This window comes from Carassius carassius, chromosome 44, assembly GCF_963082965.1.
Source record: "Carassius carassius chromosome 44, fCarCar2.1, whole genome shotgun sequence".
Classification (NCBI taxonomy): Eukaryota; Metazoa; Chordata; class Actinopteri; order Cypriniformes; family Cyprinidae; genus Carassius; species Carassius carassius.
The window spans coordinates 15,173,869-15,190,873 of record NC_081798.1 but is presented as its reverse complement, the minus strand read 5'-3'; the positions used below and the strand labels follow the sequence as shown (position 1 = coordinate 15,190,873).

General features: G+C 34.8%; 1 protein-coding gene across 1 annotated transcript in view; it reads right to left on the bottom strand.

Moving 5' to 3' along the window:
- Positions 1-1,619: 1,619 nt before the first annotated feature.
- LOC132126295 (caM kinase-like vesicle-associated protein) overlaps positions 1,620-17,005 on the bottom strand; it is a 43,561-nt gene continuing 28,175 nt past the window's right edge. Inside the window, exons 2-11 of the mRNA XM_059537475.1 lie at positions 10,566-10,673; positions 9,943-10,074; positions 8,437-8,511; positions 6,094-6,232; positions 4,911-5,031; positions 4,604-4,679; positions 4,074-4,210; positions 3,859-3,937; positions 2,989-3,076; positions 1,620-2,821 (exon numbers count right to left, since the gene is read on the bottom strand). Of these exons, the coding sequence (XP_059393458.1) occupies positions 2,501-2,821; positions 2,989-3,076; positions 3,859-3,937; positions 4,074-4,210; positions 4,604-4,679; positions 4,911-5,031; positions 6,094-6,232; positions 8,437-8,511; positions 9,943-10,074; positions 10,566-10,660 (1,263 nt within the window). The 5' untranslated portion in view covers positions 10,661-10,673 and the 3' untranslated portion in view covers positions 1,620-2,500. The remainder of the gene's footprint in view (positions 2,822-2,988; positions 3,077-3,858; positions 3,938-4,073; positions 4,211-4,603; positions 4,680-4,910; positions 5,032-6,093; positions 6,233-8,436; positions 8,512-9,942; positions 10,075-10,565; positions 10,674-17,005) is intronic.

The following is a 17,005-nucleotide window of genomic DNA, read 5'->3' as shown; positions in this document are numbered from 1 at the left end:
TATCTAGCTGTGGTTTCAGTATACATGAATGCTATAAAAAAATGTTTTACTCTTCAAGACCCACATGAAACATTACTTACCACTCTTTTTATTTTAGGTCTTAATGGTCTGAGCTTTTAGCATTTTTATACAAAATCAAAGACAAAAAAAAAAGTCTCTAAGTCTCTGAGTAGATCGAACGAATAAAGGTACGGGACAGATTTTAGGAAAGGAAAGGAAATATTTTAGAAGATAAAAGAAGTGAAAGATACAAACTGACAGTGACACGTGTGAGATCCAATGTATATCAAAGCTGACTTCCGTAGAAACCCGTGCCACCCCATGCTGTGCATCATCTTCAAATCAATAGACCACTGACAGCATAACTGCATGTCAAGGCCTTCCACTTTCAAACCTCCACTGACTCCTGCGATGTTTAGAAAATTACAGCATGTCACCACTGCTCAACAATTACAAATTGTTGGCCACTGGAGGGGAAACTTTCATCACTGTTTTTTTGTTCACCTATATTTAATAATTGTACAATAGGTGAATTGGCTTCATCTCTCCTATGTAATCCTGAGCTTCTCACCCTTCACTGTCAACTTCAACAGAGGACATGCCAATCAGAAACTGAGTGTTCACATGGACACTGACATTAAGAGTAGCATCACAGTATCACAGTTGTAGACTATTGCTCATATTAAGAGGTCGACCGTTTCATTTTGCTTTCGTTAAGTTCTTTTAATCCTACATCACCTGTCATTTCTCTGTTCTAAAATTTAAATATTTTTGTATGCTGAAAACAAAACATCATCAACCTGTTTATGTAAAAGTCATGACAGCACATAATAAGCTTTAAATTTACTGTAGAATGCATCAAATAAGATATGAATCAGTACTGCCATCAAGAGTAACAGACAGTAAACTCCACATACTGTACTAGTGAAGCGTGAACATTTAATGAATAAGATCTGTGTGAAAGATGAGGTGTCTGTTGCTGACAGCAGACATTTTTATAAAATAAGTAAAGACGAAAAAAACAGCTACCGGCTTTAAAATCTTAAATCGTTAAGGTTAGGGTTTGGTTAATGGGGCTAGACTTAATTAGGATCATTAGTGTTTAAGACTATCTGCTTTAGGCAGGAATATATCAAACCAATGTAGAGCGCTGCAGGGAGGATGTATTTTTGTAATCCAAGTTATCACCCTGATTCCCTTTATGAACAGCCAATAAGATTTTAGTTATTGCAGAAATTAGTTTAACAATAAGTTTATGATTCTTACATGTTTTGTTCAATATAATCCTAAACACAACATTTATGAATTTTTAAATCTAAATACAATTACCAGAGGTTTTTTTTCCTTTTTAATCTTTTTTATTGGGGGTGCAAATTAAGTAGTATAATGCTTTGAAACAATCTGTATCATATTTAGCTCTAAATAAATAAAAGTGAATTACTTGACAGGAATAAGTCAATATATGGTCCTTGTTACATATTTGGAATTAAAAAAATTATTTATATATGTTTTATAATTTGATGTTTAATTCTAATAAATGAAATATCTCAGAATGTATTTAAGTGCATTATGGATTAGTAAAATGAGATGCAATAAAAAAAAAAAATGTAATTGATGAAATTCTGTTGAAAACAAAGATCACTGTGTGTGGCTATAGACCTGTGTACTTTTAAAATGGACAAGTATATTATTACACAATACATGTACAATGTATGCAAATGAGTATATAATACATTATATGAACAAATCACATTTTCCACTGTTCATGTGGCTAGCTACCAAGCAGATCTGAGGTATTTCTTATGTTTACCTAATCTGCTCCATTTATTGGGCCACATGTCTCAACCATTAAAATGCCATTATGAGATGAATTTAGCCGCCTTAGTTGCTGCCGAAGTATTTTTCATATAAATCCCCTTAAACTGATTACAACATTTCATGAGCGCGTGTTCGATCAAGACATGAAATGTCCATGTAAAGCTGAAGCTGAATGTAGCAGTTATCTGGTGTCGTAAACAGCAGATTTGTAAAAGCATGCTGTTCTTGGCTACGTCTAATCTACAGAGGTTAGTAAGCTATTTACAGAAACTATACATCGCACACAAAGCTGTGTATCGGTCCTCCTGCTCAAGATGGACGTTAACAAACTGCAATGCAATAAAATAAAAAATAACTTTTATAAAATGAGGCCTGCTTTAATCATCTATCCTAAAACATGTATGCTGATCAGAGCTAAAGATTCTAATCTTGGCTTAATGTAAGCAGAAAATAGCTTTTTTCTTCTTTTGCGCAAAGTTAAAGTGGCCAGAGCCTTTGATACACGTCACACAGCTTTGTGATTCAATAAAAAACAGATGCTTGCCGGGAAATGTTTTAGAAGTCGGCTCACGATAGAGCGTGTTGAGATTAATGCTATGTGCTGCGGGATCAGTGTTAGCATGCTTGCTGCTTATGTACAAGTGTGTGGGCTCTAAACGCAGGTGGGAGAGAGGTAGCAAGATTAACCACTCTGTCCCTCCCCTGTGTCTGATGGCAGGGAGGCTAAAGCCTCTCCGTTGCATGGCGGTGTAGGATCGGGCTGTTCTGGAGCTGGGGTGTGAAGAACAGGCTCAGCTGGTGCTGCTGCTTCCACGGCGGGGGCTTCTGTGCTCGTCGAGTTGCTTTCAGCAGTACTCGATGGGGCTGTGGAGGCCTCTGATGGAGCTTGAGGGTTTTCCTGTACCCCTGCTGCAGGGTTGGACACATCAGGTGCTGCTGCTGGTGCCGTCTGATGCTCTGGTGCCCTGAGACGCTTCATCATGGTCGTGACCCGTACCGCTTTCTACAGTGAGGGTGTAATCCAAATGTAATTTGGCCAAACTCAACTTAAATTAAATTAAATTAAATTTATGCATTTAGCAGACGCTTTTATCGACTTACAGTGCATTCAGGCTATCAATTATTACCTATCAACTTAACACAAAAGCATGAACTTCATCTAGAAATTACCTTCCACTTAGCTTTAGCAAAGTTCTTCTCGATTTGTGCACACACGTTTTCCTTGATGTTCTTGTCTGATGCAGCATTTCCAGATATCCTTTAATGGTACAAAAAACATATTATATGGACTGAAAACTTGTTTTTAGATACAGTAATGTTCAAAGGTTTGGGGTCAAATTTTTTTCTTTATTTAAAGAAACGCTTTTGTTCAGTAATGATACCGCATTAAGTTGGTCAAGTGACAATTGCATTGTTACAAAAACTTAAAAACTTTGAAGTCATCAAAGAATCATGAAAAATTAAATATTAAGCAAAATGGTGATAATCTTGGGCAGAAAATCTGCAAATTTAATTGATTTCTTAAGGATCGTGTGACACTAAAGACTGGAGTAATGATGCTGAAAATTCTGCTTTGCATCACAGGAAATTATACATTTTAAAATCTATTAAAACAGAACACATTTATTTTAAATTATAATATATTACACAATATTACTGTTTTCACTGCATTTCATTGCAGCATGGTAAAAATACAGTAAGAGACTACTTTGAAAAATAATACAAAAGTTTATGTAACCCCAACTTTTGAACAGAGGTGTATTTCATACACATTTTTTTTCTCAGTAGTTAGGGATGCCAATGTATTGTGTAATTGGGTTACACTTTATTTTAAGGTATCATTGTTACAGTGTAATTATATCATAAATTAACTACATGTTCTTACTATATGGTTAGGATCAGGGTTTGGTTTAAGGTCACTTGCATTTAATTATGCATATTTAATTGTTATTATAATAGTAATGTAACCTGTGTAACAGACACCTTAAAATAAAGTGTTACCAGTAATTGTCAGGTATATTGATACTGTAAGTACAGTACCATTCATGGTTGATGGCTTCTTGTGCAGTCAGTCTCTGATCCTGGTCCACCTCCATAAGACGTGACACTAAGTTTTTAGCTGCGGATTGAAAAAAATGTCAGATGCAAACACAACTAACCAGTCACATCATGTCTTTAAAATCAAGGTTTACATAAGACAAGTTTGTGATCTATTAAGCATGTGAGATTTTATCAGTATTCTTCACTAACAGTACCGGAGTCTGAAATTTCATCCCAGTATGGTGAGTCAAACTCATAGTCTCCAGCAAGAATCTTCCGGAAGAGGTTCTTGTCATGGTTTTCATAATCATCATCATCAGTTTCATCATAGAAAGGAGGATTTCCGGAGAGCCTGTGCATGAGATGAGGGAAATCATTACAAACCGTGAGAAGGATCTGGGTAATGGTACTCTCATGCCCACACAGCTCCCTGACATGCATTTTGCACGTAAAATTTGCATAATATTGGCATTTTTTTTATTATTGTACAGATTTTGTGGAGCCTGCAGAAACGCTGTGTGAATTAGATGACTCTGATCTATTAATAAGGTATCATCGGTTTTGCATTTACTCCTCAGACAGCACATTGTAGTCAGCGTGGGGGGTTTTTGGTCAGAATAAGGTACAATGTGGACCACACTTCAGCTGATAATCAAAAGCCTGGCTCTGGAAGACTAGTTGAATGCTGTCTGTAAATGAAGGTGTTATGAGCTCCTGGTTTTGGTTTATGGGAGAATATACTCACAGTATGTACATGATCACACCAAGGGCCCAGCAGTCCACAGCTCGGCCATATCTCTGTCTCCCAACAACCTCTGGGGCTGGTTGAAAAAAAAAATGAACAAGGACACTGCATTTAAAAAACAACAACAAATTGACACAGACTGCCACAGTTTGCTATTCTAATTTTAATAAATGCATGCCCATGTAAACAAAAATCTTGTAAAAAAAAAAAAAAAAAAAAAAATTGTTGTTCATCAATAAAGACCATCTGTTGCAACTGGCCCCATGAGTGTTTAAAGAGGTTTTGCCTGTTTTAAAGAGCTTCTTACCCAGATACTCTGGGGTTCCACAGGGCTCCTTGATGAGTCCATTCTCCAGTTTTGCCAGATGGAAATCACTGATGACTATTTTGGAATGTTTCAGTCGGTTGTAATACACCAGATTCTCAAGCTAGAGGGAATGAGAATGACAAGATGACATGATGCTTCATGAAATTCCTTTTCTCAAAACAGACTTTTGTTTGTGTGTCAAGACAGCTGATGTAAAACAAGTAACATTCTAGAGCAAAATTTAGGAACTACTGAACAATACATTATTAGCAGGGCTTGACATTACCTGGCTATGGGTTTTCCAAATTTACTAGCCACTCAGCATTTTCACTGGCCCCGTTTTTTTTTTCTTTTGAGAAATCAGTTTTATATGACTTTAGTTACTGAATACTACAATTTATTTATCTTTTTTCTAGGTAATTCTTTGCCTATTTAAAGGGCATTTTTAATTGATAATTTTACCATATATAGTAAAACAATATAGGGCTGTTACCAATCAAATGAAATCAGTATTAACAAAACCCATTTCTCCAATGCAGAAGAACAGAAGTAGCTGAAGTGGAATTTAGATGCATTTACACAGACCGTTTAATGAAGACAAAATGTAGCATGAATGCATTCACACTGCAAAATTATAACAGCATAAATAATATTATGAGCCTGGTGTTTTAAATCAGTTTTTTAAATATACAAATACAAATTTTGAAAAAAAAAAAATGCAAAGATAAGCTACTGTAACCTACTTTTAAATATAAAAGAAAACTGCCAGTAGGTGGCAGCAAGTGACTTAATGCCTTAATAAGTGAGTCACTGAGACATTCATTCAAACAATTCATTCAGACAGCTGATTCAAGAATGAAGCAACTGCCTCTCTTTATGAATGGACCACTGAATCATTGACTCAAATAGGCAGTTCAAAAATGCTGAATCATTCAGTAGCCATTCAGTAATGAAACACTGCTGTGTTGCTCAGATATGATTTATTATTATTATTATTATTATTCATTTATATTATTTTTAACAACAATAAAAAACAGATCTGATATCATTACACAAAAAGTGCAGTCCTAAAGTTTAGATTCGAAAACCAAATCAGAATTGTGTGTCTTGTGTGAAAGTTTCTGGATAAAAGGGTTAATTAATTATGAACTAGATGACTACCAGAGAGCACTGTGTGGTTTACCTTCAGGTTCCTATGAACAATCTTCAGGCTGTGCAGGTAAGCAACTGCCTCCATCACCTGTCTGATAACATTGCTGGTGTCCCTCTCAGAATAATAGCCTTGATCCAGAATCCAGTCAAACACCTCCCGACCTGTGGCTCTGCAAGAAATCACAACATGCTGAGCTGCTTTTTCTGTGCGATTATGAATTATTCACACCCTGCTTTAAACGTTGGCACCTTCAAAAGCTTTACTTGATCACACAGATGTAGCAGACGCAAATCATCCAGTCCATGCCACACATACAGCATACAGCAGGGACGAGGCATTAAAATAATGAATGCAAATCCAAACAGACAGATAGGAATGCGACAAGGACGAGGCGGTATAATCGTGCTAGGACAGTCTGAGCGCAGGGTTTATTTCTGTAATGTCTCAGGCAACAGTAGCAGCAGCTTCAGCCTCCTGAAGTCAGTATCAACATGACTTGAAGGGAACCTTTGTCGCCAAACAACCTTTGCTATAGGAATCTGTTTTTGTCGTTCATTCTTTTATCACGTGCCGGCTTCCCAGCTCAGTATCTTACAACAAATACAAACATTATATTTAGGAAACAAATATTATATGTTGGTACCTATGCTTTATCAGAGTGATTTTTCCTCATCATACTGATCAAATTTAAAGCCTCTTTATTAGTATGTTATGTTAACCATCATGAGAGTAATTCACAAATGTATAAACTCTGAGAAATAAAAAGGCTACAATTTCAGACCAGAAACACATGTCACAGAAGGTTGGAAATTAGTAAATCATTTATGTATCCAGGGGCGATTCTAGGATTCTTTCAGCTGAGGGGCACAAGAGGGGCCACAGTTAATACAGAGGGACCAATCTTATGTTGTGCATTTGGTCACACTATATTTTGAGATCCAAATCTAGCTATTAACAAACTATTAACTACAACTTTTGTTTCAAAAAACTTCTAATATGATGCTTATTAACTGTAAGGTAAGTGTTAAGTTTATGTGAAGTAAATGGTGATGTAGAATAAATGCTTTATATTTACTAATAAACAGACAATATTTTAATTTTAATAAAATATTATTAAATGGATGCCACCATATTGGGACAATAAAGCCCTCCCACACCTACCCTAACCGTTCCCAATACTTTATTTTAAACTTTTTGATTATTTCCTTTATTTCTATTGAAAATAAATGCATGAACTAGATGATGCTCTTTAATATGATGCTTATTAATTGTAAGGTAAGGATTCAGTTTATGTGTTAGGTATGATTAGGGAAGTAGATGGTCATGTAGAATAATGCTTTATAATTACTAATAAACATACAATAGGTTAGCTATAATAGGCATGCTAAATAAGCAACTAGTTAAAAGTGAGAACTTCCCATGGCCCCTCCCCTGTCTACACCACTGTCTGTATCCAATACTGCTGTCACGTCACATGACAAAAGAACGAACGACTTAAACCAGAAGACTTAAGAAATGAAGTAATCATATCTCTATTCGGTAAAGACTGCATAGCACCTATTGGGCTGTCATGGGATGAACAAATGAATCGAGAGGTGACCTAATCATTTTAGTTTTCTGTAGAACCAATAGGATGTTGCACATGTGCAGTCAACAAGCAAAGAACAAATCTCTTACTGAGATGACTAGCCATTCACAAGTCATATTAAAGATCGGTTCAAACTGGATTAATCGTTCATAAATGAAACATTACTAACAAATATCTCAGTGGGTTACATTACAAGCTATAAGAATTGCACCTTACTTTTTGGTCAGCAACTGTACCAAATTGAATTTTTTTTCCTCCTTGAGTATCAGCTCCATATTTTCACTTTATAATATGGTTTATGAGATTATACAAAAGACCTTGCAAAGACCTTGCAAAAAAACGTATGCAGATTTTTTAAGATTGTTTTTTATATTGTGTCTACAGGTTAAAAAAAATATAAAATTTAAAATAAAATAATTGTTTTATTATTATAATATAAAATTAAAAATGTTATTTTTTCATGTAAGGCTTTATATGGTTAATAAATCTTTAAAGTTGCATACTAAAAAAAAAAACGTCTAAAATTATTTTCTCCCATTGCTTCCCATTTGTAATTTTAATTCTTTTTTTTTTTTAAGGGAATGTTTAATTTGAAAATACTTAAAGGCCACATCCCTTCTAACTTATAATTAATAGTTTGCATTAATATTGAACTTTTTAAATAGTTAAGTAAAATATTTAGTTATACAAATCCACTGGTATTTGTACCAAGTACAGAAATCATTACACTCCTAAAAAATAATAATAATAATAATAATTCCTCTGAAATGGATTTGAGGACTTACAGCTCGAGGAACAGGTAGTACTCTTTCCGGGTCTCATAGACATCAACCAGCTGGAGGATGTTGGGGTGTTTCACCCTGGGAAGGAGAAATGGACAGTAAGTTAGGGGACAGTTTGTGGCACACAGAAGGTTGATACACATGTAGCTCTGTGCCCAGATTTATCCCGGCCTACCATCAACCCCACACTCGTGCCCCATCTGCCACTGCAGAGTCATCCACCGCCAGACACACACGCCTGCGTCCCTACTATTTGCATTTCACATGGATTCCTTTATCCGCTATAATCATATTTAATTAAAAAACAAATGTCAGCATTATCTTTAATGCTCTGTGGCTGAATCACATCAGTTCAAATCAACATTTATGTATATATGCTTTATGTAATTGCTTTCAAGTATATGCCAGCCTGAGGATGCAGCTTCCCATGGTTTCTTCTTCATCTACTAAAACAGATTTTTTTTTGCCACTGCCGCCATTAGCTAATCACTGGGGTGTTTGTAAAACATTATTCTTAGTTTAAAGTAACTTTTCAACAATATGTATTATGAAAAAATCTTATTTAAATAAACTGAGATGAACTGAATAGCAGATGTAACAAAGTTTGCAAGAAACTTCCCTTAATACATATTACATTTTAATTCTAACACATATAATAGTATAATTTAATTAATTATGTAACACAGACACTATAAAGAAGTGTTTCAGAATTTTGTAAAGGTGGTTATGTCAGCCAACTTTTAAATTAAGAAATTAATACACTGATTATGCTTTGAAGACACTAATGTGTTCTTATGCCAGCAATAGAGATGGGAACTAAAGGTGAACCCATAAAAACACAGCTCATTCTAAAAGTGACATTTCTTTTATGTGTTATTCATGAGCTGTTGTGATTTGTGAGCGGGTTGGATATGCAGCGCTGCATGATCAGAGTGACATCAGTGAAGATCAGCCTTTTAGATGCAGAATAATCATACATAATCATACACTGTGCAAAGCATTTATATCTAATATCTTAAGGCTTTGACATGTTTGGTATATTTAACTGAAACATTTGATTTTTAAAACTCTTACAAAACCTAAATTTTCAGTGTCATTAAACTGAATATGTTATTCAAATCAAGCTTATGTAATACAGCTAGAAATTTGCACTCACATATTTGCACTGGGCAAGTTGCAGACTTTATGCAGTGAAAATAAATTATTAATAAATTGCATCTATCACATTTTGTCAAACACATTCATCAATGCGATTGATTTAAGAAAAGGAAAAATCTATTTACTGGAGTCAAGATTGTGACAACAAACTAACTCGAGCTTCTGCAGTACACAAATCATTTTAGAGGAACAGTGTTTAATAAAGCTTTAAGAATAACTCATAAAAGAAATACATATGATTCTCCTTAAACCAAATGAAATAAAAAGAGCAGATCTGAGGACGGCAGAGGAAGTCCCATTCTATAAAATGATTGTTAAAGGTTTTGAAAAAGAAAAGTAGATGTAACTCACATCTTTAGAATGAGAATCTCGTTTTTGGCAGCCTTCCGCACCTTTCTTCCATCTTTCTTGAGGAATTTTTTGCAGGTGTACATTTTCAGTGTGTTCTTATCCTTTGCCCTGAAGATCTCACAGAACTCCTCCCTTGAGAAGAAAGTGATTTTATTGCACTAATTAAATTAGAATTTAGAGTAAAATTAAGGAATAGTACACACAAAAATTTACTTTCTTTGAATTACTGTATTAAGTCTTCACACACAGCTAGAATACTCTATTCTAATTAATGTCACGTTTTCTCTGACTTTCATACAGTATTCTAGTCTCTCATAACCCTACACAGACTCACATAATCAAATGAACTCAAATAAATTTTTCATATCTATTTATATATTTATTTGGTAAGTAGCAGTATAATTGGAGGGATAATGCAGTTGATTATCATCACAAAATAAACCCCTTTGGGGTGATACAAGAGCCATTCTGGATATATTTTTTGATAATTGCTGGCAGACTGCACATTTTCCCCCCCAAAAAAAAAAAAAAAATAATAATTAAAAGGTACCTTTGAGAACAACTTCTGCAATTTGCATGCAAAAAATTAAGGAAACGGATAGCAATAAACACATTTTACTCACGATTTAACAATCTGGCCCAGATCATATTTGTCTGTGATTTCTGTTGGACTGTTGTAGTCCTTCTTCTCGCCAGGTTTTAAACAGCCGAATGGCATTGCCCACCCTGCCCTTAAGAGAAACAGAAATATTGAAAGAGGTTACAGATCAACTTAAATACAGTTGTCCGCAGTCAAAAATCATTGCGCATTGTGTGAATATGTATTGTTCATCTACACCAGTAATTCTGGATTAATATGCATGCTGACTTGCAGTAATATCACATTCTGTGACATTTTTAATTCCGAAGGGAAATAACCACTGTGCATAAACACCCCTCTTTGACATTCACAAACAAAACATATTTGGTGGTCCCAAACATTGAGCACTGCTAAGGGATTTGTCTCTCTACCAATCTAATTTCCATTGTAACAATATTCATGCAATTCACGGTGCTACACATGTAAAACTTGCCCTCACAGTGCTAGGGTGTTCTAGGTGGTTGCTATGGTTTTCTAAGTGATTTTAATTGGTTTCCTAAACTATTAAAAAAAAAAATCAATTTTTTTAAAAAATTGAAGAAATTGGCAATAACATACTGGATCAATGAATGACTTCCAAATAATTTTACCTACACAAAAAGATGCATTGTGGTGAGTTTTTCGGTTATGAATAAAAAAGTATAATTACCAAACATATTTAATTGTGCTCATGTCAATCTATCAAGTCGAAGTGGAAAACCACTAATATGGTGAATTCAAGTGCGGATGCAAGCGCAAGTGGAGCCAAATCAGCTGAAGACCGAAACACCAATCCCAAGAAAAAGCATATTCATAGTGAACATTTTAAGACATTATGGTGAGTATTAAAGGGTTCATACAGTATGATGCTTTTTTAAAGATCATTATTTTGTGTATTTGCTTGTAACACTCCAAAGAGAAAGGAAAACTAAATTTATTTTGCTCATGTCATATATATGTAAAACACTGTTACACTGATTTCTGAAATATATATACAGTATGCACAATCTAACCACTGAATGCAGTGTTGCTTAGACCACAGGTGGTGTCTGCTTCTTTTGAGGCTTATTCATTCATTATTTGTTCATCCATTGTTTCTTTTTTTTTTTTTTTTTTTGCTTGTGTTAGAAACTAAACAGTTTAAAGCTGGACGTGTTTACATAACATGAAATGAACAATAAAGCATAAAACTGCTTGTCGATGTATAGTCAATGTTTAATGTATTTCAGTTTTTTTTTTTTTTTTTTTTTGGGACAGTAAGAAATAATGAGAAATGTAAAACATTTAATTGTACCAACAACACTGTTTGGTAAACAACATTTTTCCAGTAACTCAACATGTTATTTCTGATTGAGCCAATGTTTACAAACTGTCGCCATAATTAATCAAATTCAATTCACAGAAATTCAACAATGCCAAAAGAAATTTAAAAAAAAAATGCTGTAACATGTCATTAATTATTTTTAGCTGTAAAGTGTTTTATTTATTTTTTTAATGGTGTTATGGGGAATTTCTAGAACACTGCCAAGGTCACTTAATTTTTATATTGGTATTTATCAGATTTAGTTGGTTTTTAGTAATTCTTTTGTTTGGTTGGTTATTTAAATGTAATGTAAAAAATTTGTATTATCTTTATTTCAGTTCTAGTTATTTCGTTTATCAAATCAGTAAATAAAATGAAAAATATTGGGAAACAGGCAACTAGCTGGAAAGTCATTTATGCATTTATATATATATATATATATATATATATATATATATATATATATATACACACACACTGTATTGTATTACAGATTATTTTATCAAAAAAACTATTGTATGTGCAGATTAAATCAGGAATAAATCAATTTATGTCATTTGCTGACTAGAAATTTTCCTTGATTTCATTAGATTAACACCGGATTAAGCTAAAACGGTGAATGGATTTCATTGTGATGCTAGTCAACAGCTGTTTGGATCAATTATGACTCTCTTTCTGGACAGAACAAGAACCCATATGTGCTCATACTCTTGAAAGTTTCGTAATGCCAGCCAAAGAGATTTAACCAGGCAATTGAAGCCAGCTCTTGCTAGATTTGTGTACAATATGCATCAGATGGTCAGTGAATGGTTTATGGGTGGTCGTGGGTGTGCAATTTGAGACTAGCCTAGAAGACACAATACCCCATACTAAAAAACAACTTGTACATCTGGCTTAATTAGTTTCATCATAAGACTATGGTAATGTGTGAGCACTACAGGGTCTACAGAGTATATACTGCAGCACATAAAAACTAAAAAAATACATAATGCGCACGTAGACACGTAGAACAGGGACACACTTTGATTTACTGTACATCCTGGTTAAGACGCACAGATTGTGTCCTTAATTTCTCTCCCTCTCTCATTTTGCTAGTTCCTCAATTCTCCTCTCATGCTGTGCACCTATTTATCTTGTTCATTCCCTCTTTCTTCGTTTTTGTAAACCTACATATAATGCAAAGAAATTTGTTATGTAAGTGATGAAGCTCTCTGCTCTGTGATTAATTACACTTCTGTTTGCTGTGTAAATTGCTCTGAGCTCCTTAAAGGCATAGTTTACCCGAAAAAAATTCTGTCATCCTTTACTCTTTCATGCAGTTCCAAACCTGTACAATTTATGTATGGAACTCAAAAGTAGAAGTTTTGATGAAACTGCTGTTATATATACAATGAAAGTATATTTAAGTAATCACTGGGTTTAGCCATTCGTGTCAGTGATCCATAAAAAGGGCCTTTCATCATAATTTCCAAACAAAAGAAATGTATAAATGGCACAATAAATCCAATGCAATATATAAAATACATCATAAATAATTTCAGATTATTGCAAGAAAGGAATTAATTAGATAATTGTTAACATGTTAATATTTATTCACTTTATTTTATTTGCTGACTGACTGACTGATTAATTTCTCAGTTTGGCAATGTAAAGTTCCCCTTGTGAAGCTGTGCATTTATAGCACACTCTCTCTGCATCAATATGCATCGATATTACTAACACAGCATAATGGGCCATTTGGCACAAGCACAGAACTCATTTAAAGCATTATCATCTAGGAATCTAGCCTGCAGGACTGAGGCATAATGCAGAAAAGGTGATCAATAATTTGAGATGTTTTAAAGCGGCCTTTGTACTCCAGCCAAAACTATCAGTTTCTGTATCATAAGTGATTTTCTGCTGACAGAAAAAAAAGGTTTAAAGATTGTAGGTGGACATCTAAAAGAAATAGTTCACACAACGAAAGAAAATTTATTTAACATTAACTCTCCCTTCCATCCAAGATGTAGATGTGTTTTGTTTTTGAATTGCAAAAGATTTTGAGAAAAAGTAGCATTACTGTACATCACTTACTCACAAATGGAAGCTCAGTTGTGAATGGGCACCGTCAGAATGAGAGTCCAGACAGCTGCTAAAACATCACAATAATCCACAATCATTGCAATGTCCTTTCACTGAGATAACAGCTCTTGAGTTTTCTCTTAAATGCTTGATGTGTTTGGAGAACACCTGATCAGAGAATCACATGCAGAATCTCTGTAGATCCTTGTTGGTGCTTCTTCTCTATTCTTCTATAAGGTTCAGGTCAGGTCAGGGAACTGGGAACTAGGACGACCATGGCAAAAGCTTCATTTTGAGCTCAGTGACCCATTTTTGTGTTGATTTTGATGTTTGTTTTGGATCATTGTCCCAATGGAAAGTCCAACCGCAGCCCTTTATAAGATTTCTAACAGAGGGAGTCCGGTTTTTTTATTTGTTGGTATTTGCTAAAATCCATGATGCCATGTATCTAAACAAGATGTCCAAGACCTCTTGCAGAAAAATAGGCCCACAACATTAAAGATCCAGCAGTATATTTAACCGTGGGCATGGGGTACTTTTTTTATCCCTGTTTGCACCTAACCAATCTGGTGGGTTTGCTGCCAAAAAGCTCTTTTTATAGTCCAACTGACAATAGAAGCCAGTCTCCTTTGAAGATCCAGTTGTGTCTCACAACTGAATATGCTGGAGTTTGTTTTTGGATGAGCAAGGAGAATTTTTCTTGAAACGCTTATGAACAACATGCAGTGATGCAAGGGCTGTTTGATATTTTTTAGGCTTTCTGACCCCAAGAATCCACTAACTCTGCAATTCTTCAGCTGTGATCCTTGAGGAGTCTTTGGCTGCTAAAATTCTCCTCCTCATTGTGCATTAGGATTATATAAACACCCGTCCTTTTCCAGGAAGATTAGTTAGATCTTTAGTTGATTGGAACTTCTTAATTATTGCCCTGATGGTGGAAAACCATCTCTTTTCTTGCAGCAAATTTCTATTTTGTGAAGTTCAACAATCTGGTTCTGCACATCAGAACTATATTCTTTGTTTTTACTCCTTGTGATAGATGATTAAGGGAATTTGGCCTTTGTGTTCCTCATATTTGTAATCCTGTGGAACAGGAAGTCATGGCTGGACAATTTCATCCTCATAGACATCCTGGTGTGCTAAAAAATGCGAATATTAATGGGAATATATTAATGGGAGATATTTTACTTATAAAAACACCTAGGGTGCCGATAATTGTGGCCAACATGCATTGGAGAAAACATTTATTTCATAATGTGAATTCCCGCCAACTTTCAGTTGTTTTACTTCAATGAAAGGTTAGAATTTTGTGCATTTTATGAATTAAATATCAAAAAGGAATAATGCAGATTTATTTTCACAGCCCCCTTTGCTCATTTTTTTTTCCTACTTAAGGTTGAAGTTCCAACTTAAGTGTTTATGGTCAATGAAAATATATATTACACATTTAGATGCCTAATTTATGGAGTAGTTTTCTCATTTATCTTTATACTCTTAAGCTAATCCTCCTAGGTTTGAGAGTTTTCATATTTCTTTAAAGCATCTTGCAGTTCTACTCCATGCTAATGTATAAAAAATGATGTAAAACAGTACAGTATATAATAATTGCTATATGCGCATTTAAAAGGTGATGCATCCAAAACAAAAAACAATTTGTCTTCAAATTGCTGGCTTGGTTTCATCTCTCCGATGATGCAATTACAATAAAGTAATTCATAACACAGCTTGTATAATTGCAAGACCAGTTCTTCATCAAATGCACCAGGATCCACAGAGAATTCCTCTCTTTCCATGAAGCGTTCCTCAGTGCAACAAGCAAAGAACTTAATTGGCTGAAAACTCATGAGGTTTTGGAGAATTGAAGAGAGCAAGAGGAAGTATAAGACAAATGGACTGCATGAGCGACAGAGAGAGTGAGCAGGAGGAGAATATAGCGGGATAGAACTGCATTCTGCAATATCATCTCTAGCTCCTCATTACTGCCTCTTGAAAGAAATCAATCGATCCAGAACTTAATTCGAAACAGGGATCTTCTAAGCAACAAAAAAAAAAAAAAAAAGAAAGTTTCTTTGGTTTCCCAAGGGCACTGTGAATGCTAATTAAGCCCAGTGGCTGGTACATTAGACTCTGTTTCAACCTTTCTGCAGACTGTATAGAAACACAAAAAAATAGATACTAGGGGAAAGAGAGTGATAATAATCTCATGTAGGGATTCGGGAATAAGCGAAGGGAGGAGAGAGAGAAATATGAGAGATAGTCTTGCTACGCACATCAATCATGAGACGGGAGACTTGATAAAATGACAAGAGACAGAAAGACAAGACAATAGTATTCATTATTCACACATCAGCATCTACGTCTCTCAGGAAGGGTGGTTTGCAGCTATTAACTGAGCATCTCGCGTATCCTGCTGTATTGTGCTACCCAACCAGCTGAAACTTCACTCTCATAATTACACAATCATCTCCAGTTTTTCAGAGCTGGCAAAATCTGTGCCTCCCTCCATCAGTCCCATCTGCCTTTAGTTTGTAAATACATGACATCAGTTTAGGCCACAGACAGGCAGAGACTGAGATCACTGAGCCTCTGATGGACCACACATTGGCTTACAGGTGGGTTTAGACATCTGATCCAGAGATGCTTTGACATCATACTGCACACTGAGCTGGGTTGAAATTAACTGGGGATTTGGGCAAAAATCCCCTAAATCTCTAAAATGTTTCTTGTAATCTACTAACATCTGATATATTGCATAATATTCCTTTTTTCTTTCCTAGCTGTGAGTTTAATACCTCTGCTGACACATTAGTTACCTGTAGCTGCCAGATGTAAGTTCACTGTCTCAAAAAAAAAAATGTTTTAGATTGTTTTCTTAATAATATCAGATTAATTTTAATACAAATCAAATAAAACATAAATTGAAATTACTCTCAACACCACAAACCGCGAAACAGTGCTATGATTTAAGCTTAAAATAGTTTAAAATAGTGATCAGAATGTAACAACAGAAAGCTGTATAATTTTACACAGCGACTGTGTGAGATAACTTATAATCAGAAGAGCATTTAACTAAACCACTA